At 33.6% G+C, this 25,197-nt stretch overlaps 6 protein-coding genes, 1 long non-coding RNA gene and 2 other non-coding genes across 12 annotated transcripts in view; 3 read left to right on the top strand and 6 right to left on the bottom strand.

The window, feature by feature from the left end:
- Positions 1-394: 394 nt before the first annotated feature.
- Positions 395-1,794, bottom strand: LOC100177280 (histone deacetylase complex subunit SAP30L). Its single transcript, XM_002128618.4, has 3 exons — positions 1,685-1,794; positions 1,386-1,565; positions 395-972 (listed from the first exon to the last, which is right to left on the bottom strand). The coding sequence occupies exons 2-3, from the start codon at positions 1,502-1,504 to the stop codon at positions 729-731; spliced, it is 363 nt and encodes a 120-aa protein (XP_002128654.1). The 5' UTR covers positions 1,505-1,565; positions 1,685-1,794; the 3' UTR covers positions 395-728.
- Positions 1,795-2,986: 1,192 nt separating this feature from the next.
- LOC100181945 (tetraspanin-13) lies at positions 2,987-6,084 on the bottom strand. Its single transcript, XM_002128393.5, has 7 exons — positions 5,885-6,084; positions 5,592-5,670; positions 5,176-5,264; positions 4,845-4,925; positions 4,324-4,443; positions 3,831-3,992; positions 2,987-3,598 (listed from the first exon to the last, which is right to left on the bottom strand). The coding sequence occupies exons 1-7, from the start codon at positions 5,942-5,944 to the stop codon at positions 3,524-3,526; spliced, it is 666 nt and encodes a 221-aa protein (XP_002128429.1). The 5' UTR covers positions 5,945-6,084; the 3' UTR covers positions 2,987-3,523.
- Positions 6,085-7,502: 1,418 nt separating this feature from the next.
- Positions 7,503-13,634, bottom strand: LOC100184318 (heterogeneous nuclear ribonucleoprotein A3). Of its 3 annotated transcripts, none has more exons than XM_018811194.2 (12): positions 13,443-13,634; positions 12,618-12,809; positions 12,202-12,279; positions 11,578-11,665; positions 11,110-11,232; positions 10,846-10,932; positions 10,509-10,538; positions 9,931-9,993; positions 9,303-9,356; positions 9,016-9,138; positions 8,363-8,555; positions 7,503-8,179 (listed from the first exon to the last, which is right to left on the bottom strand). In XM_018811194.2, exons 1-11 carry the CDS (start codon positions 13,446-13,448, stop codon positions 8,395-8,397), a joined length of 1,005 nt encoding a protein of 334 aa, XP_018666739.1. In that variant the 5' UTR covers positions 13,449-13,634; the 3' UTR covers positions 7,503-8,179; positions 8,363-8,394. The 3 variants fall into 3 exon arrangements, with proteins under 3 accessions (XP_018666739.1, XP_002128542.1, XP_026693857.1); XM_002128506.5 differs by having other exon boundaries at positions 7,503-8,030; positions 13,443-13,631; XM_026838056.1 differs by having other exon boundaries at positions 7,503-8,030; positions 8,363-8,510; positions 13,443-13,630.
- LOC113475266 lies at positions 10,183-10,249 on the bottom strand. The gene has a single exon (XR_003397012.1). It is a non-coding gene; the product is annotated as a small nucleolar RNA SNORD31 (small nucleolar RNA).
- Positions 11,000-11,067, bottom strand: LOC113475263. The gene has a single exon (XR_003397011.1). It is a non-coding gene; the product is annotated as a small nucleolar RNA SNORD31 (small nucleolar RNA).
- A 390-nt stretch (positions 13,635-14,024) lies between the features above and the next one.
- On the top strand, positions 14,025-16,445 carry LOC100186713 (chromobox protein homolog 1-like). Its single transcript, XM_002129302.5, has 4 exons — positions 14,025-14,219; positions 14,898-15,016; positions 15,316-15,472; positions 15,912-16,445. The coding sequence occupies exons 1-4, from the start codon at positions 14,074-14,076 to the stop codon at positions 16,042-16,044; spliced, it is 555 nt and encodes a 184-aa protein (XP_002129338.1). The 5' UTR covers positions 14,025-14,073; the 3' UTR covers positions 16,045-16,445.
- The window catches only part of LOC100178804 (disrupted in renal carcinoma protein 2 homolog), an 11,118-nt gene continuing 2,306 nt past the window's right edge, over positions 16,386-25,197 (top strand). Inside the window, exons 1-12 of one of the 2 annotated variants that reach the window (XM_002129753.5) lie at positions 16,386-16,473; positions 16,624-16,731; positions 16,896-16,950; positions 17,261-17,392; positions 17,701-17,808; positions 18,382-18,448; positions 19,145-19,284; positions 19,620-19,713; positions 19,931-20,066; positions 23,519-23,647; positions 24,302-24,369; positions 24,624-24,757. In XM_002129753.5, coding sequence (XP_002129789.2) covers positions 16,714-16,731; positions 16,896-16,950; positions 17,261-17,392; positions 17,701-17,808; positions 18,382-18,448; positions 19,145-19,284; positions 19,620-19,713; positions 19,931-20,066; positions 23,519-23,647; positions 24,302-24,369; positions 24,624-24,757 — 1,081 coding nt within the window. In that variant the 5' untranslated portion in view covers positions 16,386-16,473; positions 16,624-16,713. Of the gene's footprint in view, positions 16,474-16,623; positions 16,732-16,895; positions 16,951-16,971; positions 17,079-17,260; positions 17,393-17,700; positions 17,809-18,381; positions 18,449-19,144; positions 19,285-19,619; positions 19,714-19,930; positions 20,067-23,518; positions 23,648-24,301; positions 24,370-24,623; positions 24,758-25,197 lie in introns of those variants that run through there. The other variant, XM_026837944.1, reaches the window with a different exon arrangement.
- Positions 20,848-23,013, top strand: zf(bed)-3 (BED finger protein 3; the record flags this gene model as incomplete). Its single annotated transcript, NM_001128901.1, is given in 4 exon segments — positions 20,848-21,711; positions 21,713-21,759; positions 21,761-21,786; positions 21,788-23,013. Coding segments are annotated over 4 exon segments (1,914 nt in total). The 3' UTR covers positions 22,870-23,013.
- Positions 23,541-25,197, bottom strand: part of LOC113475040 — a 4,717-nt gene continuing 3,060 nt past the window's right edge. Inside the window, exons 2-4 of the long non-coding RNA XR_003396780.1 lie at positions 24,532-24,815; positions 23,945-24,069; positions 23,541-23,630 (exon numbers count right to left, since the gene is read on the bottom strand). This is a non-coding gene — a long non-coding RNA (uncharacterized LOC113475040). The remainder of the gene's footprint in view (positions 23,631-23,944; positions 24,070-24,531; positions 24,816-25,197) is intronic.

Raw genomic sequence — 25,197 nt, 5'->3', positions numbered from 1 at the left:
TTATTTTTACAATCGGGTGCAATTGATTTATTGTACTTGTTCTGACACAACACCTGGGTGGGATATATATTATGTGAACCGTGACAACAAAGATTTACTATTTAAGCTTATAGAATGTATTGAGGAATTCTTTGTGTGCTCTTTTTTTTTGCAAAAACATTTCTAAAAATCTTGTGTAATAAGTTCTGATGTTGCCAAATCAAACTAATTTTGACTGCAATGTTGGGCTAAAACTATACACAAAAAACAAGAGTTTTACCTATCTAGTGTAGCAGTTGCTTAGTGCCACAAAGGTCAACCTGTTGTTAATACTGTTTACGTTTCCAGCGTTTTGATTGTTGGGACGATTCCTATTTGTCTTTACCATGTATACAAAATAGGTAACTGTTTTTTTTTTCATTTCCTGTCTGTTGTTTCAAAATGATATTTCATTGTATTGAAAACTGCTGGCAGTGTGTTTGGTTCTTGCATTGTTTGGCATGTGGAATGAGAATTACGAGATATTGCTATTGACAACGCCTAAATATTTAAAATTTAGGTGAGTTTGCTTAATTTTTCTACCATTGTGGTTGTTTCGGTAAAACACTGGAGCTTATTATATAAATCGGATATAAATTTTAAACCATCACAACAAGAATTCACCACAGAGCCTCGAACGCATGAAAGTAGTTGAAACTGGGATGTTGAGTAAACCTGGGTCCAATAATCTTGGATAAAATGAGAAACAATCATTTATTTTCAGTCTTCATTCTGCTATCACGACTGCTTTCATCACTGTTGTTGTTATTGTTAACATTTCCAGCATCTTTATTATCGAGTCGATTCCTATTTGTCTTTACCATGTATATAAAGTAGGTAAGTGCTTCTTTTTCATTGACGGGCATGCTGATGAAATGCTTGTTCACAGTTTCAACCAACTGTGCTTTGGATAAACCTTGTCTTGTTTGAAGTTTGTAGTATTTTTTGTAGCGCCTAAAAGAAACAAAATTGAAACTGACAAAATATACAGAACAGAAAAAAAACATGCAACTTAATGCAAGTGATGGGAAATATTTCTACTGTTAAAGTATTTAAAATTATATGAAATAAAGTTAAGGACATAATTAACTACATGCTTGATTTAGGGATGAATGAAGTGACTCTGGTCTTATAGATAGAAACAACATATAGAAGCAGCCTGGATGTTGGGGTAAAGGGGCCAAACCATAAATCCCAGGTTTTCAACAAGGACCTCACCCATATAAAGTGGTATTAGATTCATGGTAATGATTGGAATCTGAAATCCAGTTACAAATTCAACACATCCAATACATCTATGAAGTTATGTGTTTTGCTCTTTAATACTTTTAAGAAGTATAATACATTTGGTGGTTAAGTTATAACACCTTAATGTGTTCATTTGTAATTGTTCAAGGCCAAGCAGAGGGTCATGTGAACGCTCTCTATCTGTGCTGTCCTTTCTTTTTCTCTTCTTTGATCCATGTCCACTGCTGTCCACTGGCATTGTGTGGATGTCTTATCTTATTGTCTTTAATCGTCTATAGGCCTTTTACTCAAAATTAGATCTAGAAGTGTGAAATAAATACTATAAGAGCTGAAATATAGTCAATATTAAAGAACTGATACAAGCAAACACATAGTAATTAGATAGTTTTATAATAAGACAAATAAGCCACAAACTTACGTATAAAGACAGTTCTATCGTCTCCCAAGCAATTCGTATTGTTTCATTCGGCGCTCTGTGTTGATACTTCACGCATGAGTACGCTCAGTGTTTCCGTATGCTAGGAAATCCTATTAAAAACGTGTTATTTTAGCGTAGAAAATACGTTTACTGGAATAATTAATATATATTATAAATTATAACTATTTTTTTATATAAAATATGTAAAGTTTAAGTATTAGGTAATTTACACCATTTTGAGGAAACGAAAATGGAAACATTAAATGCAGTCAAGCAGAACCACTGTCTCAGAATTCTCACAAACAGCGTGATTAACGCAACAGCAGGTAACAGCATAAAATGGTTCTATTTCTAAATAAATTGCTGTGATTTGTTAGACTTTAACTATGCCGTTTATTTCAGGTTGAACCGGTGTGTTAATAAAGGTTATTTCATGCTGAATGTAGCGTAACTAGGAACTTACTATTGTGCCCAACAGAGTGGTTGTTTAATGCTGGTAGTGTGTACGAAGCTAGATGAGTGCCAATACAAGCGAATGTGAAACTACAGAAACTATGAAACCACGTGATATAATCTCGCAATGGCTTGGTAAAAGCATGAAGATTGGAATGTCAGATGGAAGGACATTAGTTGGACAATTTCTTTGTACTGATCAAGCAAAGAACGTAATTCTTGGTTCAGCGCAAGAATATTTAAACTATTCCGAGGACAATTGTAAAGAAGATCCACGTATGTTGGGACTAGCAATGGTGCCAGGGAAACATATTGTTTCAATGCAAGTTGACATGAATTGATTATATCAATATAGGTTTACTGGCTTCTCGTGTTTGTTTCATATTTAAGAAATCATTTTAACTTTTATAAAATAATATTCTTCTCATCTTCTGCATTCATAAAATACCTCTAAATGCTAAACATTGACACCTGATTGACAGATTGAAAATACCCAAAGGTTCTGTAAACAAGCGCAGCAGAGATGAAGTGTTTGCAGTGGAATTTCTTTAGGCAGTGGTACCAAACCTTATTTCCTTTCCATTCAAAATACGAAATCCAATGTTTCAGTAGCAACCTTAAATATTATCCTTCCCCACACAAATATTCGAATTGCTTCACCTTGAAACCTGATTGATAGTTTAAAATCTTACCTCGAGCTTATGTGCTGAATTGCAGTTAAGATCGGGTTTTTGAGAAAAGTTTGCAGTGACATAATATTACTGACAATGCCACATATTATTTTACAGTCTATACCTTTTTTCTTTTCATTCAGAATACGAAATTCAATGCTTAAGTAATATTAGCAAGTTTAACACAATAATGCTATATTATCTTGGCATAGATTCACTATTTACATGTACCAAACATGCAGAACGCTCTACTACTGCACAATTACAAATAATTTCAGGTACTCAAAAGCGAAAAAGCATATGGTTACAATCTGCTCCACACACAAACACATATCTACACAAGTAACATATTCGGATTTAAATAAAGCAGTAACTTATCAGCATAGAGGTACGCTTGCCTGCTTCGTACAGTAATTGTACAATGAGGACCAATTCAATTGATATGCTTTAACACGTTGGGCATAAATAAAATACAAAACAGCACACCATGAGTTCAGTGTCTGGTTATCACAACAAACAACAGTATACATTGAACGTTAAAAATTTCCTTTTGATGATGTAACTAATTTATATTAAAACTACAGCATATATCGATACAATGTGTGTCTCCTAAGAGCAGGGGTGTAAAAAAACTACAACTGTGTTTTATGGTTCAAGAGAAAACATTTGAAAAGCGTGTTAGCTCTTTATTTTCTTCTGGTTATAAGTTGCCACTTCATAAGAACTGACTTGGGTTTGCAGCCGGGTCCTTTTGATTTCTAAAACGAACCGCTAACCATACTCCAAGCATCTAAAAAAGTTGTATATATTTAGATTAATTATAATATGTGATAACCAAGGTCCCAAACCATTTATCACTACTTAATTTTGTTATTTTTCATTAATGTGTTATTCCTATCACTTTTACCATGATTTAAAATAATGCTATTAATTTTTATCACGAAAAGAGTATTACAACAACCATATACAGATAATAGAAATGATATGCAAAAGACAATAAGACATTACATTAATATAACTACCTCAATAAAACTAAAGAAGAGACCAATACCCCCGGTTGCCTCCAAACCCTTACTAACAGTCTGTGGGATAATTGAGCTGCATGTCGTACAAACAGGAGTTGAATTCGTTGCCGGGTTTGTTGTGATTTGTGTTGTTGTCGGTAGCTCCTGGCAAGCTTTTGCCTACGAAATTTACAATAGAGATTATGTTTTAGCTAGCTAAGGTTCATAACTATAGTGATATAGGATCGCCCAGCTTTTAAAACAGGGGTGACACCGACAGCATAGTATGTTTCAACAACCCAGTTTTATGCTTTAAACAACTTTATATGTCATGTCATAACTATGGTCCATGTCATATTATGGTGGCAAAAACAGCAGTCATGTTGGAAATATCTTGGTATTCCAGTTCAACGGATCTAAAGTACTGTAGAACTGATATACATAGAACATTGATGTTTACAAATGTCCCAAAACTAAAATCCTACTTAGTTATAAATGATGCATCACTTACTAAAATACAATCCTGTGAAGTTGGGTCATTTTCCAACCAACCACAACATTTAAAGTAAGCTTGAGCATCATTTTTTGTATTTGAAGGCGCCGTTCCCCAAACATTTCCCAAAACTTTGGCCTAAGATTCAAAGATGACGCGTTAAGCAAACATGTTTGTTTAGAGAGGCATGGAGTTTCACCACTTAAGGAATAAGCAAATAATACTTTGGCCACTTAGTACACCTGACTTAAAAGTCCATAGTTCACTTAATATGATGTAAGAAAAGCTAGATCACTGGTTCTTAACCTTTTTATATTGGTTACCATGAAATGAATGGATTTTAATTATGGATGCAATTAATTAATAATAGACCACCAGACCAATTTAACTTCATTAAAATTTAATCAAGAAGAATTTATACTCTCCAAAAATGCAAACTAATTCATTACAGTAAGTAGGCCTACCCTTTTATAAAGCAGTCATATTAGCACATCATAGTTTTAATTGGAGTTGAATTTAAAGTTAGGTATTAAACTTACCACTTGCATTTCTGATAGAGCTAAACAAGCAATTGAAACAGAGAATTGAATGATGAAAAGAAGAAACAAGATTACAATGTACTAGAATCATTATGTTAAGGATAAATATTATAAATCAAATGTGGAAAGTGTTTATAATCTAACAGCATATAAACCCAATTAAATACTATAAATGGTTAAGATAATATCATGGCATATATACATTTACATTTACTGAACATTCAAAAAATTACAAAGAAATTACAAACTATCGAGTATCCACTTCACTATTATCTGAATAAATTATATTGAATAAAATAAATTAAATATTTAGACAAACAGCAAAGGATACAAAAAAGAGCAAAACTTGGTGATGTTTTGTAGTGGCAATTAATCCCAAAAGTGCAATAAGGAAAAGAAATAATCCCGATGCGATTATTCCTGAAATAAAATACTTCTATTAATAAATTCAATAAGTTACTCTTTAGTTGTATGCTACCAAGTTGAAGGTTAATTTGGCAGAAAGGCAAATCCAGAAACCATAAGTTGTTTAGTATAACCTAGTAAGAGACACCTTAGAATTTTAATTAAAGGTATTAACATACAATACACATGACAAACCAACATAGAGGCTACATAAAAGTAGCAAACATGACAACTCAAGCTGCTACGAGGTGTATAAAACAGAACACCTGTGTTATGACTGTCGTTGCCCACCATGCGAGGATAAAGCAAGTTAAATTCATTCCATAATATTCCCATCATTACCTCCACAGATTTCAAAGGATGTAATCTGAGCCGCAGCTTTTGCATAAGCTGCAACTGCTATCAGAAGAACTCCAACCAACTGTAAGATAATATCAATTATTTCAAGTATCAGCATTCTAAAAAATAACTTTTTATAATTAAATGTAAAAGTTGTATTTATTTAACTGATCGAAAAATCACCACCATTGACAAAATTACTTCATTCTACTATATTATTGTGGAAATGGTATTTAGGCCACAAAATATAATACCTATAATAAACCAAACATACATATCATTTGGTCACCACTTACCAAAAACACAACATTTAAAAATCCAAGTGAATTCTTTGAACAAGTAAACCCCCCACACATTATGATGTTTTATCTCACAATCAGGAATGAAGTAATATCAGTTATATTTCTTTAATCTTCTGTTCTACAAAGTCGCACAAAACTTAACACAAATATATAGGCTATCTATCACCTGTCAATGTAGGTAATTTAGAGTTACTAAATAATTGAAATAAAAGTACACAACCCAATGAATATAAAATTTAAGATAAAAATAAACTTTAGAATTAAACATAAAACCGAACATTATACATTTATATATCTGTCAAGTATATATATATAGAGCCTTTGTAGTTATCTTTTTAAGTCAGCGCTATACAAGTCCATTCGTGACCGTGTTAACCCTATAATAACATAAAGAAATTGTAAAACATACTTTAATTAAAATCTATCACACTGACTACTGATAAAGGTTTCTTTCAAATTAGAAACATATAGTGGTGTGGGGGGAGATGGGACACCTTTAGTACCTAATATCCAAACATCCTGACCATGTTTTAAACAAATAATAACGGTCTATTAAAATCGTGAGGATACGGTTTTATATTTCTTTGAATGTTTTTTTGTTTACTACCATGCGGGACGAGAAAATAGTATGAAAAGGTGTCCCATCTTCCCCCATCCTACTATAACATAAGACCCTAACTATTACATTGATATACCTATCAAACATACAACACTTTTAATTTATCTAAATGTCTATTTATGATCATGTTAGCCATATTATAGCCTACAGTAGTTAGTTGATGAACATTATCAAATTAAAATCTTCCACACTGACTAACATATATTATTACATTGGAAAAGGATTATCTGCAGTAAATACGACAATAGTTTCCGTTTACATGAATACACCTCGCTTAGTCTATCGTTTAACAAAGCATCACGTTACAACAATAGCACATGGCATTAATATAACTAAACTAAATCACCATACGACTAACATGCTTCTTAGTCAATCGATGCCACGCAATTCATGTTGCGCCATTAGATCATGCGCTGGCTCAAACAATATATAATACGTCATGATGTATTTGCTTCCACGTGTAACAACGGTAGAATACTGCATAAATAAATGCACGGCCATGCATTTTGTAACTAATATACCTTTTGTGTGGTAGCTCATACCTGTTTTTAAGATATAACATGCATACAACATTTACACGTATACAAAAACCTTTGACGATAAATCATTCGCTAAACGGAAGGGCATGTGACGTAACGTAATTTGTCCCCAATCACTAATGCGTAGCGACATAGACATCGTATAAGTGAGGCACCAAAATAGTATATACTTCAGTTTACACAGAAAATCGAGACAATTTACTAGATTTTCTGAACTTTCAGAAACCTCTGTACTTTTATCTCTGGGTGAACATACAAAAACTACGAAATGGCAAATTCTATATTTTCTGAACTATTTCCATAGAAACACTCTAGGTAAACCTTAACAGACTACGAAATTGCAAATTATAAAACTTAACCAAATCATACGCAACTATTGTATAAAGGCTACACCAGTAAATAGGTTCTTCGGGCTTGTGACGACAATAGCTGCTTTTAAACACACACACAGGGCTGATTGAAAATAAACGATTTATTAACACAACTCAGAACGAACATTTGACATACGTGATTCTTAAAAGTGGGGGGAGTGCACCAGGACCTGCACATATTTACAAGAAGACTAAAATATAAAACATGAAACGTTCTGTGGCAGAGAATTAAACAGAATTTTAAACCCACACACTCTTCATGTACATGGGTGGGTTCGCTTAGAAAACGAAAGATTGATTAGAAGAACAAAAGTACCAACTGATTGTGAACTCCATCAAGAGATATCTGCTTTATATCGGCCCAAATACAACTTGATAGGCAGTTATGTATAATCATGTAACATCTAGTATATACAGTCATCAGTAACTTTGCTTCGGAGCTATGCAAGCTATTTATCCAGCAGTTCTATAGATCTAGTTGCTATCGAGAGAGTAGATTGATCGCCCTACACTCCCTATCGGTGGTTGAAATAGAGCGCCTACACTCCCTACTTTAATGGGGTGTATGAATGTACAGGCACCTATGCCTACATCTTCCGAGCCTACCCTACCTGGAAAAGAATAATTGCCAGGTCACACCACATTCTCAAATTGGGACATACAACTATTAGGGGACGGAAAACTGTACCTTAAAACTAAACAGCGAAGTTAAGCCTAAAAAATTCTAATTTTAATGCAAACCTCCGAAGCAGGAACGTATCTGAAAGAAACTGGGTTATGTAACACAATAAAACAAAAAAAGGCAATTAAAAAAGTTTGTTTTTTAAAACTTGTTAACGCTGAAAAAGTACAAAAAAGTAAACTAAAAAAGCATGATTATTTTAATTTGTTAATACAGAAAAGCTACAAAAAATCAGTCAAAAACCTTCAGCAAAGCACTTACCTATGATACATGAAGAGTGTGAATTGATTGGTTTAATATTTTCCTCCGTAGCCACCATAGCCACTGTTGTAGCCACCTCCCCCACCCCCACCATAACCACCGCCGCCGCTGCCCCCATAACCACCATACCCACTTGACCCATAACCACCTCCTCCTCCCCCGCCGCCATACCCACCCCCAGATCCATAACCACCTAAAAAAAACAGAAACAAACAATTAAATATTTATGCCAATCACGGTAACAAAATATAAAAGACCTTCAGCCTTGTACAAAACTAAAGGAATACAGAAAGAAAATGCCCCTTTTAAAATCATGTTTTTAGTTGTGTGAAAATTTATTTCTAAAAGATAACATGATTGATGTTAACCTAGGCTTTATTTAAAGGTAATGAAAGCATTCTAGATGCCCAGGTGTTCTATTCTATGTGCGTGAGGTTCTGCAGCATAGTACACTAAGGGTCAGGATTTGGCACACCAATTGCTGTATTAAATGCCATGTTTAAATTACAAAATAATTAATTCCAACGTGTGAAGTAATGCATACCTACATAGGTTAAATCTATCTTGTGCAAATTAACCTTGCACTAATATTTTTTTTATATATTAGTACTGTGGGGTAAGATAAATACAGTTTTCTAATTTTTATGACTTACCTCCATAAGGACCACTCGATCGATTAGAGTAACCTCCTTTCATTGGACCAAAGTTCGAAGCTGAGTTCGAATATCCGCTGTCGTAACCGTAACCATCATCATAGTCATCATAGCCACCATAACCTGTAAAAAAAAACTTCATTTAAATTGCGAAACATAAATATTATAATAAAACCTTGGAGCAAAATAGGACTTTCAGTTTGTTAACCAGTCATCAGTTATCAGACTGGGGCGGTAAAAATCATCATCAAGTAAACAAACTTGGTGTATAATGAAGATAAACTTACCGTAACCGTCATCTCCATACCCACCCCCATAACCCCCACCGCCTCCACCATATCCTGTAATGAGAATAACAAGATTTTAATATCAATAAAGTAACTAAGGTTAGACTAATTAGCTATAAAAGAAAATAAGAAAACGGCAGCCATTAAAACCCTGTAGTATTTATAGTTATAAGGAAGTGACATCAAAACGACAGTGGTTTAAAACCCATAATCATGTTAGCAACTTGGCAGGTATAGAATGTGTCTCTTATATATTAAAATCAGAAATGTAAAAAAAATAGTGGTTTATTTTCAGTAAGTTTACCAGTCATCAGTACATCAGACTGGGGCGGTAAAAGTCATCATTTACAAACCAATAAGTTTTAACAAATATTCCTATTCTGATTAACTTTTAATTTCTTGCGTACAATATTATGGGTGTAAGAGTTAACCAAAGCTGAAATAATTTTTCTATACTGATGTATAACAGCTAAGATTGAGAATTCCTTGTAACAGATAAAATTAGGATTTAAATGGAAATGTAAGGGTTACTACTTTCAGGAAACAAAAGCTGAAACACTGTTGATGGTACATACTACATAGTACCTCTATACAACAAATAAAATTAGGAATTTCTTAATATATTTACCTCTGCCACCATAACCTCCAGAGCCTTTCTGGTAACCTCCACCTCCACCACCATTTCTTGACCCTGTAAACAACAAACAACTTAATGCATATGTTATGTAAACCTGCAGTTTATAGCTGCTTAAATTAGCTGGGAAAATGACTTGAAATTTTATATTCAACACCAATTGGGCGATGAAGGATTTGACGGTAAAGCAAGTCAATAGTTTTAACTGTTTCATATGTTAACAATATGAAATGCGGAAAGATTTGGTTTATTTCAGTAAGTTTACCAGTCATCAGTACATCAGACTGGGGCGGTAAAAGTCATCATTTATAAACCAATAAGTTTCCACAAATATTCATATGCTGATTAACTTAATCAGGCATGCTCTGCATACAAAAGTGCTTCAGGCGTTAACAATCAATTTGGCAAACAGTACGTTCTTTACCACTTAATTAGATAAGTTTAGTTTAGACTAAGCAAGGTTTATTCTAACTAAAGCAAGCTCACTAGTTGTTCATAACCAAGACAGGGACATATGGTATAAACAACTAGAGTAAAGATTGAACATATATCTAATATCTAATGTAACTCACCTCCACCACCATAATGTCTCTTTGATTCAACTGTAATATAAATAAACAAAAACTAGTTTAATCTTTGTACATTGATTGAGAATTGATACGTGTTGAGCTAGAAATTCAGGAAAACTCGAAGCTAAAGCTGTGCCAATGTAAATGAGAATAGCTTTTTCGACAAGGGATAATTAAGACACATGTTTTGGTATTTTTATTGGGGTGACTTTTAAAACTCTTGTATGGGTAGAGTCAGTTTTATAAGGTGGTCAGTCAGTTTATCCTTTCAAGTAAACGGGTGCCCATACGACTGTGCAGGAATGGTAATGTAATGCCTAATCTGAAGTGAACATCATACCTTGAGTTTTTGCTTTTTCCATTTCTGCTTTCGATAGCGCCTTTTTCACCTCGCACCTTACGCCATTAACATAGTGATGTCGCTTTGCTGTTTAAGATATGTTATATAAATTGTATAGCAAATTGTCATGGAAATTTATGGTTATCAGTTCAAACAATTTTCAGTTACATAACCAGTCATCAGAGTAATCAGACTGGGGCGGTAAAAATCATCATAAAATTGTTCCATACTGCTATAAAGTGTGGGCAGAGCAATAAGACTTACCAACAAGTTTATCTACAGTGTCATGATCTTCAAAAGTTATAAACGCGAAACCTCTTGGTTTTTCACTGTCCCTCTCAAGCGGGAGTTCAAAAGTTTCAATGGTACCAAACTGACCAAAGTATTCTGGAATATAAAAATAAAATTGAAATTTATCGTTTAGGAAGACCGTAGAAGTTGTAAACCGAGACTGTTGGTGATTAGTTACTAAAGATATGACACAGTGAACTTTATTTAGATAAGACCTCTATTGTAGAGTTGTTAAGCTATAGGTAAGAGATTTGGTTCTCATATTCAGAATTAGACCAATCAACATGATAATGTCAGACTGGGGCGGTAATAGTCATCATAATATGAGAATATCTTGTGGTCAAGTTTGCAAAAGGTACATTAATTAACAGAACAAAATTATGTTTATATACATAAATCAATGTTTTTAAGGGCATAAGACTTTTTAGTACGAGCTATCACCTTTTAGATTAGTTTCATCACAGCCATCTTTAAGACCACCAATAAAAATTTTCTTTACTTGGAAATGTGCTCCAGGTTTTACAGATTCCTTTATTTGTAATAAAATGTTATGAATATCTATTATTCTTTATGTATAATAAGGTGAAGTAAGAGTATTCAAATTTGGTAGGTGGTGTCACATTTAATTTGTCTATTTATTAGTCTTAAAATAAAGGACTTCTGGTTTTCTTAACACTAAATTCTCTTTCACAAAATAAAATATTTTATTAAAAAGTTAAATTACAAAAAGTAAAATATGCAGATAGAGAATGGTTTATTTTCAGTAAGTTTACCAGTCATCAGTACATCAGACTGGGGCAGTAAAAGTCATCATTTACAAACCAATAAGCTTCCACAAATAATAATATGCTGATTAACCTTTTGTGCACTTTAAAAATTTTTTGAAATGCAAAACAGTAAACTACATCATTGTTGAACTGTTTAAGTACAAAAAGTACTTCAAAATGAATGTAACTTGCTTTATCTTCTTCTTCAACAGCTGTTTACACAACGCTGTTCATAGACCTCCTGCCAGCTTACGAGTTACCATGTATGTTAATATGTGGGTGATAATAGCATACATACCTCTCTAGAAACTGCCCGTTTTACATCAATCTGACGACTGTTAAGTGTATGTGGGCGGTCATCCATGCATGCATCGGCCTAAAATTAACAGCCATAGTTCAATATAAGGGTTTATTATTGCAGTGAACATTGTAGTGTTGACTGGTATGCGATTTTTTAGAAAATATTTTCCATTTAAGTTCTGGATAAATCTTAGCAATATAGAAATTCAAACAAAGCTTGAGAAAATTAAAACAAATTTATTAATTGCCGGACCACTTTTAAATAAATATATAAACAGAAGCAAATATCCTTCATTTGTTGTTAAAACGATAAGCCATTTTCATTTCCCCAGCTTCTCTATTGAAATTGTATGGTGTCCCACTGTCCATACGCTACAAGTTATACCTTAATCAAATTAAACTCCATTAATTCACCTCAGCTTCTGTTTCAAAGGTCACAAAACCAAATCCCTTGGACCGGCCAGTTGAGCTGTCTTTTATCACGACACAGTCTTCAATTTTTCCATATTTAGAGAAATAATCGTTCATTGATTCATCAGTGGTCTCGTAAGAAATTCCACCAATAAAGAGTTTCCTTAGTTGCTCCTCTTCTGTAGCTCCCTTGAACTAAACACAGAATTATAAACTTACATAATCTCTAGCCTGAAGATTATGGCCCAGTCTGCAAAGTATGGCAGTTCCTGACGAGATCTCGCGCGTGCAAGACGGTTATTTTTCGCGTTCGCGCGTGCTATCATTAAAAATCTGTGTGCAAAGCATGTACATTTTCAAACCACGTTAGGAAATCTTACTTAATTTAATACGTATTTTTTTCTTTGTTTAATTAATTGGCGTGCGTAGGACAAATTGTGGCGTGCATAACCGAAAGTCTGTAAAAAAATCGCGCGTGCACCTGCCATACTCTGCAGTCTGGAGTATGGCAGTTGCTAAAGAAATCTATCAGGGGCAAAAACCTAAAAAAAAATGAGCATGCAAAGTATGCAGTTTTGAATAAATGCAACTCATTTATCTTTTCGTGGCATGAGCAATAAATTGTCACACATATTCTCAGCCTGCTTTTGTCCACATTTTAATTAATAGCTAATAGTGATACAACGGGCAAACCATATATACGCCGATTCTAGCTTACTATATTTAATCCCCACGGTTTAAGAACGATAAAATAACACACCGAACAGTTAGATAAAGGTTAACAAATCATAGAACATACTAAATACAATAAAATAACTCCAAACTTACCGGCATTTTCGTGTACTGTTAATTTGCCCAACTTCAGATGAAGCGCGTGGAAAAATTCCCGAATCTCAAAATGGCGCATGCGCTTTTGGTGTCGTAATATCACAACGGTTCAGTCAGTCCAGTAGAGCTTTTGGTCAAGAAAATTGTGAACATTTGATAAGTATTTTTAAGAAAACAAACAGTTATCACATAATTAAAAACTTTATAACCTATAGCACGGGTAAAACTTCACAAAATATGCGTTTAAAGCCAAATTACTTGTCCATTTTAAACGCAATACCCCGGATGTAGAATAGGCGCGAAACTCACGATTCATGGAGAAGAGGTCAAGGGTCAGCTGTAAAAAGTGTGTGTCTAAATTTCAAATATTGGTTTTTCGTTAGTTTGTGTTTGCTTACTATAGTTTATAGCGCTCAAGTTTGAAATTTTGTACCATAGTGGCTAATATTTTGTTTAAAAACGGAAGGTTTTTTTTAAACAGTACAATATAATGCTGTAAATTAAAAATAAAAAAACATAATACAAAATACCTTATTAGGTCGGTGCATTTTCGTTGCTTCTATTAAGTAAACTGCTTTGTTTTTTCAGTGAACTGATAGAAGTGTTCAGTATTGTTTTTTCTGGTGTTAATATGGGAAAAAAGAAAATGGACGAACCAGTTGCACTTATCGAAAACGAAGAAGAAGCAGGTGAAGAATACGAAGTTGAAAAAGTCATCGATAAACGGATTTACAAAGGAAAAGTACAATACCTCATCAAATGGAAGGGTTTCTCTGAGTATGTTATTGTTATTATTATAGAAATTAGGTTAATTTGGTAGTTGCAATATGTTTTAATAATAAAAATTTTTAAGCACATGCACTTATGCACATTGGTCAGTGCAATTCGTTTAGGTTGTTATACCTGAGAATTACATTTTGCACCACATTCCTAATCTTTACTTATTTAGACCAATGTTTATTATATTTTCTTACTAATATAATTAAATGTTATAATATTGGAAATACATACGGGCACAGAATTCCACTCAGCAAAACAGTTTTAACAACTTAAATCTGGTCCTTAAATTGATTTTTACAATTGCCACAGATAATATCAACATTCATTTTGGCATAGGGGAACATGATGGTGTTAATCAGACTTCAACAATTATGCTTAATATAAGTCTACCCCTTACTAAAAAGAAATATTCCATACTAACTTTTTTTAATATAAGTTCACCAAAAAATTTAGCGGTTTAATTTGTTTGGATTGTTTACTCATTTTGTAACTGCAACTGTATATGTTAATTGATATTATTAAGGTTTAAGGTTATTATTGTTATTACCTGCCATATTTCAGTACAAACAATTTGGGCTATGGTGTGTTTAATTGCATAAAATAACTGCATATGCCACTGTTTTGTTATACACTTCACCATGATAGTATCCTTGATTACTTTAATTATTTTGACAGTGCTGACAACACATGGGAACCGGATGAAAACTTGGAATGCCCGGACCTTATTTCACAATTCGAATCGACCAACATTAAAAAAACAAACAACAAAGAAAAGGAAAAGGAGATAGTTAAAGGTGCTGTTTGTACTTCCAAAATTAATCAAGCTACCGTTAGTATTAACTCAATCATAAGCGATTATGTTTTAGAAAACCGGGGTGCTCTGTAGGCATATACCAATTTTATTACCTTAATAGATGCTATATCACCAGTTTGTCCATTACTATACCCCAATTTGCACCAGTTTGTTTATTACCATTACTATGTGTAACTAGATTATTTGTATAGGGTGTCTACTTTCATAACCTATTCCAGTGCATGAGTACGACATACCCATGTTAGGTGTCTGACTATACTATAACACACTTACTTTTAGATGACAAAAAGCGTAAAATATCCGAAACAAAAGAGGGCACAAAAAAATCCAAAACAGCCGATGAGCTTCGACCAAAAGGCTTCGCTCGGGGTTTAAAACCAGAAAAAATAATTGGAGCCACAGATTCTGGTGGCCAACTCACATTCCTAATGAAATGGTAAGGACTTTCCTAATATTTTTGCCTGTTTAAAATGGTGTTATGGTCTAGTAACTTAGTGCCTAAATAAAGTTATTTATTTGTTTATTGGTTCCACCTTATTGTATGTTTTAAATTTGATTTGATTATCCAAAAAACGTAATATTTGATGCAACACTACTACACTAGTAGTTATAACAAGGGAGTTCTGTTTTATACACCCCATGCCCGATTACAAGTTACTACGCCTGTAACTTTGTGGGTGATAATAGAAATGTATAAGTTTACCATTATTTTCACGTAATGAAAATGCAAAGCTCTTATCCATAGGGACAACTGGGTTTGAGTAAAGTGTCTTGCCAAGGTTAAAATTAGGTTACAACATAAAACTTGCTGCCAGAGGTTGTAGCAAGTTTTTTTGTTGTAAGACTTATAACCTAATTCTACTTGTCTTTTCCAGGGACGGCAGTGATGAAGCAGACCTTGTGTCTTCAGCCGAGGCAAACGTGAAGTGTCCACAAGTTGTTATCAAGTTTTACGAGGAGAGACTTACCTGGCACCAAAGCACCCCTTCCCCAGACGACCAGAGCTGAATTTGATTTTTTTTTACATTGTATAGGGCAACAGTATGTTGTATCATTGCCAAACTTTAATGGCTACAAGGATACACAACATGCTTGTGTATGATGTTTTTAACAGAACACCCGAACAGTGGCTTGAACTTTTGTAATTTGTTTCACAATGTTTTGTGTCTTAAAAATATTTCATATTTCGTTTAAACACCTTGTTTCACCCAACCAAAAGCAAATAACAGAAACAAGTATAAACTATGTTTTCGAAACCATTGGTTAAACAAGCCGTATCTAGGATAGGACCATAAATACATGCATTTAACACTGACGTTAAAGATGAATTTCTTTTCCGATTTTAATGTTCTTGTTCGCCGTTTGTAAATAAATGTGAACTTGTAAATAAATAGAACCGTTGGACCGGATGAAGACTTTGCATTAGGCAAAGAAAAGGTATGTGATAACATAGTCTATCTGATACTCTATATATTTTTTATTGTGTTTACTTTTAGTCCGGCAAAATAATATGTATTATAGAAAGCATCCTTTTAAAATGTGCGGTTCAATTTCAAACTAATCAAAAACAATTTTTGCGTAATATAGGTTATTCCCCGGTTACAAAAGTAATTTTGCTTACCGAGGTTTGGTTTAGGCAGCGCAGTGTGTATTTTGGCGTCCTTGTAACAAGAAACTATGGATAAGAACCAACAAGTACGTATTACATGTTCAATACTATGTTTAAACGCAATTTCGAACAACCAGGGTATTTGAGATATATGTTGTTTATTTTTAAAGTTTGTTGTTTAATTTCAAAAACTCTAATACAGTTATGTAACAATAAATACCTTATTTTTGTTAATGTTTTACTTTAACAGGAACGTAATGAGATCAACTCTGACTTGGAACCTCTAATAAACAAGAAATCTCAAGGTTTTAATCTTTATAATGTAGCAATCTAATCACTTATATTTTTGTTGATGTAGCATTGTGGTTAGAACACTTGCCTTTGCAACCAGAAAGTACTTTAATGGGTTCAAAGACCACCAACTGCTTTTATGGTAACTTGTATAATATCAATTTAAAAACTAGTATTCATACTCATACACAAAAAAAGTGACCTACATAGTTGTAATTAAAAATACTGTCCTACACCTTATAAAGGTGAAATATTTAAAGAGATTTTAATTCCTTGTTGCTTTTTTCAGCAGCCTAATTCATGCCCCTCTGTAACTTTTTGTAGAACTGAAGTTGTACTGGTATAGATGGTACATTCTCCTTCAATTTGCTTTATTTTCCTTGCTTCAAACTTGGGCAAGTTCAATGTGGAGTCCAATCGTTAAATCCGTTGAAGCAAGCCTGAACTTCACCCAACGTGAGATATTTTTTAAGTCTATTTCAGTATTTTTTGGGGTAATGGGCAAACTCTTACTTAATTCCTAGGTTTGTATCTCAGAAGCCGAAAACCTGCGATAAATATTTAAAAAGTTAACAGTTTATATCAGTTAACCTAGATTAAGTCACTTAATTGTATGACACCTGTATTTATTCTTGCATGAAAAAAAAACAACGGTCATTTTGATAAGACAAATGTACATATACCTACAATCAGGCTTAACCAATAAAATATTAAATTATACCACAGCAAAATTATTCATAAATATTCTTTTGTTTATATTCTAGATGACTTTGATTTGCTGGCAGATTGGGGTGTCATAGGGGTGATGTGTTTTATCCCAGTTAATATGTGGATGCTTGTTAAATACGGAATGCGTGTTGCAGTCCTGTCGGGTATTATGAATACAAATTATACAAATGTTAAAAAAATAAAAAAACGTATATATATATATATATAGCTTAATATATATATATATTAAGCTGCCGAAAAAAATAAACAGAAATATTCATACATTAAGCTGCCTGTATTTAAGGATGTTGTTTTGATCATATTGTTGCATTTTAAATGTAACGGTTGGGCAAGCGCTTAAAACACTGAAGAACATAGTGTTATAAGTCCAGTATATCATTTGTGTCTACGATATAATGCAGTTGTCAACAATCAGAGTTTTACACCATATGTACCATTGTATGTGGTTGCTGAAAGGGTTATAAAAATGATAAAGGGACAAGCCTTTGACAAGCAATAATGTTGGCCTAGCAAATTTCATTTTAATACCCTTAAAAGAATGTTGAAAAAAAACAGACAATCATGTATATGACTAATAAACTAATATTTTCAGGCATTACACTTACACATTTTAATGTAATACAACATTCCAACATATAGTTATGTAGCTTTGGTGAAATAAATATTGTAGCTATTAGTGTACTATATATTAAAAATTCTGTATTTGTTTTATTTAGGAATGTTTTGTGTTTTTCTTGGCTGTGGAATAAAATGTCTTCCTTTACCTACTGACCAGCTTAAATAGTAAGTAAGACGATTTAAACAGTAAGGATATGTTCCATATTTTCATTGCTTAATGGCACCAATGCGGTTCATATTGTTATATGGTTATTGTGGATACAGATTCACATTTTGTACTTAATCTATGTTCAGCTGCTTAGTGCTTACTTTTGACAATTGTCTTATAGCAGGCATTTTCCCAATTATTATGTTACATATTGGTAAACTTGTTTGATTTAAAAATATTCCCATTTTGGAGTTAATATTGTATGTTTAACTGCTTACCATTGACAATTGTTTATTAGTCAGCATTTTGCAACATTGGTTAATCATTACCAGCTCAATGCTGCAGCAATGCAAGTAGTAAAATCGTTAAATCATGGCTTCACCAATGTTACTTTTAACATGTTTCCAATTTTTTACCTATCGATATATTACTGTGGGGTAAGATGAGATCCTGTTAACACCTAAATTCCATTTTCTTAATTGTGTTTTTAATAATTACTCGCGTTTTTTTAAGTTGTCATGATACAGCTATATATTTCTGTAAATATTTTGTTTACTACCAAATGGGACGAGAAATGGGAGTGAAAACATGTTCCATCTTACCCCGCCCAACTATATATTTTCAACATTTAGTTTTTCAAACTTTTTTTCAAAACATTATTATATATGTGCTTATATTTGTAATTAATCTTAGCATTTCTACATTTGCCACAGTGCTATCCATGCTGGTCAAATTCTTAATGGCATAGGAGGAAGTCCTGTTTTATCGGCGCCCACTTATATTTCAAACACTTGGTTTCCTGCCAGCGAAAGAGTGTTCGCAACTGGTGCTATGATGATGTTGGGGAATCTAGGTAAGTGTATTACATTTTAATACGGTGGTTCTTAACCTTTTTCTTTGCTGCACCTCTCAACTAAATCTCACTTTTCCTTCTAGAATTGCTTAAATAACAAAACCATTGTAACTTAATTTTATTACAAATATTCACACAGTAGTTTTAACTTTATCCAGAACGCTGCCCAAGTTAGCTGTTCTGTTACGACAGTTGCTAGACACCTTAGACCCAGATTTGAATAAGCTTAATTGCTATCTGATTAAACAGGTAGGTCTGAAAGGTCCAGTAATAGAACAGAAGCCCTACACTGCCTTATTAAAACAAATACGCTTTTGAAATACCTGCTTTATTAGGTGGTACAACAGGCTACATGTTGGGGCCTTATCTTGTGGAACAACCAAACAACAGCAGTGGTTTAAATGGAACAAGTAATGTTGAAGCTATGGTGTGAGTGTTTTGCATTAACTGTAACATATCCATGAATCTGACCCTTATCTTTGATTGTAAAGTTGAACGATTCTTGTAACAAAATATTCAAGATCAAATGCTAGAAAATGTGTGACCAAAAAGGGTCATTAGTTTTAAATTTAATTATATTTATTTACTATAATTAAAAACACATTCAGCAGTTTTTGTTCAGCTTACATTGTTTTTTTTTGTACAGAAAGGAAATCAAAACTTATCTCTACATAAACTTTGGGTTTGTATTTGTCGTTTTCTTTATGATGTTGACATTTTTCCCAAGTAAACCTCCATCCCCACCTAGTGCTAGTGCAGCGGCTGAAAGATTAAACTTCCTCGTAAGTGTGAATAGATGAATGTATTCTATATGAACATACATATAAAGTAGCATGTTGGCAATTGTATGAGTAAATCTACCAGGTATACACAAATTTATTCCCCGCCGCGTCTGCCTCTAACTTAGAGGTTATGAGTTCAAGGCTAGTCGCTGCTACCATCGTGGGCGTATTTGTCTCTGTAAGTAACGCACATGGTAACTGTTAAGTGTATGAAACAGAACACCCATTTTTCAAATGCCTATGAATGTGTTGATCCATCATGACTGTACAGGTAGCTGAGTGCCCGAGTATGACATCTTATCAGAAACTATCAAATTAAGAGACATTACTTTCTTATCTAAAACAGTTTTGTTTTTATATTTTATTGTGTACCAAAACAAAACTATAAACAGTCACCCACAAAATGACATATGTGGTAACCTTTAGTGGGCATGAAGTATGTAGGCTACCAAGTTGAAGATTGGTTCAAATTGTTGACAAATTTGCTGTATATATTTAAGTTAAGAAAGACAATAATAAAGTAGTTATATCATATGTGTTGCTGGCCGGAATTTGTGAAAGACATTTGAATTATGCCATGCAGCTGTGTTACCAGAAATAAGTGTTTCAAACGTGCTTTAATTGCGGTAAAAATAGAAACACATTGGGCTTTAAAAGTTTGATTCATGTTGGTGCATTATAAGCTACTTGCTCCCCGTAACCTCTCTCGTTTGTTTCGATGGGAAAAAGGGTAAAAGAAAGTGGAGAGAACGCAAAAAAAGTTATTTTAAGGTGTTACGAAAAGAGCTTACTGTCATGTTATTTTCGAATGAAGAAAACAGGCGAATATGTTTTGCTAAAAGTTATTTTCCTGGCGTTTTGCAATAATTAAAAGTACAGTAAAAGCATGAAGCGATCATCGAATTCAAGAAGGTATTCTGAGGTATGGAATTACTTTAAAGTCAGCCGCAACGACAGTTCAAAATGCATATGCACTATCTGCAGCAAGCATATTAGCCGCGGTAAATGCGTCTCGAATTATTCCACTACCTCCATGCTAAAACATGTCAGGTTTATTCACAAGATCAATCTCCAACAATTCTCAGCACCAACAAATAAACATTCAATAACTCACACAGCGTCAACAGCAGAAGAAACCATAGAAACGCCAGAAAAACGCTGCCATTTTGATACGAGTCACACAGCTACACACAAAATTACTAAGTTGATTTGCGAAATGATCGCGATTGACTTTCTGCCAATATCCATGGTTGAAAATGAAGGATTTAGAAGATTATTAAACGAACTTCAACCTAGTTATGTCGTGCCAAGTGATAAATATATAACCAGAACAATTTTACCGGATATTTATTCCAGCGTGAAGCAAAAAGTGCAACATTCTATAAAAAATGCTGCCGGGCCAGTTTCGGCCACACTCAACATTTGGTCAAGTCCAGAAAACAACACGTACTTGTGTATAACAGCGCATATGATTATGTGGTCCAGAGGCTCACTTGAGCATGTGTCTTATATTCTTGCATGTAAAGAATTCAATACATCAATCACTCACAACAGAATATGCCAAGAAGTAGCGTGGCATGAAAAAGACTGGAACACAAAGTTTCACTTCATTGTTTCCGATGACAGTCCGCAAATTGTTAACGCTCCTAAAATTGGGGGAAATTGACAACATAAAGTGCATGGAACATGCTCTAAAATCAAATCGTGCTGCATTCTCTACAAAGAAGGCCTGCAAAGTGTTAATGACGTTGTAGTCTAAGCTCGAACTGTGGTCGATCATTTTCAACAATCGCCAAAAGATTGTCAGAAATTGAAAGAATATCAAGAACAACATAATTTGAAGAAACACAACTTGGTGCACGATGATCCAACGTGGTGGAGTTCAACTTTTAAAATGTTAACTCGTGTTGTGGAACAGAAAGAAGGCATCAACCATCTTTCATTAAATGAAGGTTTGTGTGGGACATTAGGTGCGACGGAATGGAAACTTCTCAAATCGGTTGTCGTCGTTTTAGAAATGTTTGAAGTAGCAGTTAAAGAGCTGACGGGAAGCGATGCGAACATTTCACACATTCTACCAATATCTTGTGGTCTACAAAAGAAACTTGCGAAGCTATTAGAAGACATGGGGAATGGGGAATTATTTGGTATCGGCAAATTTGTTACTGATCTGAAGGAACAGATTGAACTTCGGTTTAAAAAACCAACAGCAGATGTTTCTCAACCAGAAACTGCATATTTTCAATCAGTGGGGATATACAACACATGTGCCCTTGCAGCAGTTTTGGATCCAAGGTTGAAAACTTCATGGGCTTTGGATGAAGTTGAACAGATTTATCTTGAAAAACTTTTGGAACAAAGATGCAACAAGCTGTTCGAAGAAAGCCAAGCAGTAGAAGCACCACAATTGGAAAAAGAGAAAGTACGTCCGAAAGAGCCTGCAGGATTTAACTTCAGTCTCATATTTGATTCCACCAACAGCGATAGTGATGACGAGACTTCAGAGGAACAAAAACCTCTCGAAAAACTGAAAGTTGACATTCGTAATTACGTTTTAAGTCCGCCTGTAAAACGAAGTAAAAACCCACTTCAGTATTGGGAGACATATCGTTTTGACTGCCCAACACTATTTGCCCTTGCTATGACACATTTGTCATGCCCAGCAACAAGTGTGACCTCACACAGGTTATTCAACCCCACCAAGGTAGTCATGTCTCCATTAGAAAAAGAACTAAAACCAAATCAAGTCGAAATCCTAACATTTTTGCACACAAATATTCGCAAATTGAACTATGTATATTGAAGTAATGCAGTCTGTTTCAATGTGAATTTTGTTTTACATTTAAGGAAAAACAATACGTTGTTTTTTTATCCATGTGTACATGATATCCATTGTTGCATATTGATTTTGCTCGCTTTCTTTCTGTATTATTTAGTAATTATTAAAACAGCAGGAAAATATATATATGGTCCATTGTGAGCATTCATATGGTGTGTCGGTTTCAAAGAAGGTATCTAATATATAAAAATGTTGGTTTGGCATAAGAAGTTAGTTTATTCTGTCTGGGTGAAGTCTATCACTCCAGCAGAGTTAGTTTATTTTAAAAGAAAAGAAAAGTTACCCAAAGGTAAACAGTTTATCTAACATATTCAAATAAAAAAATGTCCTACTGTGGTGGAAGGTATAACAAAAGTGTCTATTACTTAAACTACCTCTCATGCCAGCTTTGGAGTTTAAATATCACGTCTTTAAATTTGTGTTATTTTCAGACGTATAATTTTAGACGTATAATTTTCCTAGGGACCCATAGGCTAAGAACGTTAGCAGCATCAACTTATAAATTTTGTTCATACATATACAAGCCTCTGATATTCGATAATATATTTTAAAATGGTTGAACAAGTAAAGAAAAAAATTTTAGAAATCCTATTTTAGGAATTTTTTTATTTAGGATGGGCTAAAGAAGTTGTTGAGAAAACGTACATATTGGGTGAATGTTGTTGTGTTTTCCATGGTTGTTGGATCATTCTATGCTTGGATTGGAATCATGCCTCTGCTTTACACTGATAGAGCATCACAGGTAGTTTGATTTTAAAATAAAAACTTATAATTTAAAATACTATAGACCAATTAAATCACTATGTTTCATTTCGAAGAAAACTTATTTTTTTAAGACTAACATCTCAGAACTATACCAGTTAAGTATCAAGGCTTGCCTATGTAACTATGTATGATAACCTGCATGCAAACTACTAGTTAAATCACTATGTTATGTCAGTGACAAAAAAAAATTTATAAGACTAATATTCAAGCACTATACCAATTAAGCCTTGTTTATGAGCTATGTATGATAACATACTAAATATGATACACAAACCTTTCTAGTTCTTTTCCACAATTGCAACATAACTGAGATAAAAGCATTGTTTGTTTGTGTATGATATTCTGTCACAAAACAACAGTACACCAGTGTTATAACGCTTGCCCCAGCATCCGAGGAGCCTGCATGCAAACTAAATATGAAACACAACAAATCTCAAATACTTTTCCACGATTGCAACAGAGAGATTAAAGCATCATTTGGTTGTGTATGCTATTCTGTCACAAAGCATATTTCTAGATAAAAATTTCAGAATCAAAAATTTTATTGGTAGACTGTTTAACCCTAACGAAGTGGTTTTAATGGTTTTATGTGATTTTGTCAAATAACCAACTAAACATGATAATGTTGCAGAAAGTAATTGGGATGATAGGAGCCATTACTGGGGTGCTTGGCACAGTGGTTGGAATACCTTATAGCTGGTAAGATAAGAGTTTTTCCTGTTTTTGTTTTTGTGAATATAAGCTTAGTATATTGTATTATATGTTTAACTGACTAGTATATTAATAAAAACATTGAAAATAACCCACAAAGTTACTTAATTGTTAACTTGTAATTGGCACAAGGTGTATAACATAAAACACCTGTGTTAAAACCACTGTTGTTACCCTGCCATGCGAGACGCATTCATGTTTAAAAAAATACTTTTTCTTTAAAAATAATTCCCTTTTCTCAGGTTAGCAGACCGCATGAAGAGATACATGTCGATAATGCTTATTGTTACAATCATATTATCCTTTGTTGCTGCTCTTTATTTGGTCATAATGACAATGGGCTGGATTGATACTTCTCCATTTTGCTTTACAATTGGTTGGTTTGTTTTATTTTGAATTCCGTTGGTGTGATTTGCATGATTTGACACCAGAATCTGTAAACCAAACATTAATGTAAAATGTTAAAAAATCTGGGTGACATTGTAAACATACAGTTACACCCAAATCAAAAAGAAAACAAAGGAATCTCATTGATAAATTTGCAATACACTTTGGCTCTGCTTTTTTATATAGGCATAACAGTTTGTATAAACATTTTAACATCACAGTAAAAGCTGACTTTCATTCAAAAAACATATGATAGCCATGATACCTTAAAACTAACCTAAGCACTCTAACCTACTCATTATTAATAAATATATGTCCGGCACTGTGGCGTAGTGGTTAGTGCGCCTGTCTGTAACCATTAGATAATGGGTTCAAGGCTCGTGGTGCTGCTACCATTGTGGGCATATGTGTCCTTGGGCAAGACACTTA

Source organism: Ciona intestinalis, chromosome 1 (genome assembly GCF_000224145.3).
Source record: "Ciona intestinalis chromosome 1, KH, whole genome shotgun sequence".
Classification (NCBI taxonomy): Eukaryota; Metazoa; Chordata; class Ascidiacea; order Phlebobranchia; family Cionidae; genus Ciona; species Ciona intestinalis.
This window is presented reverse-complemented; position numbering and strand designations above follow the sequence as displayed.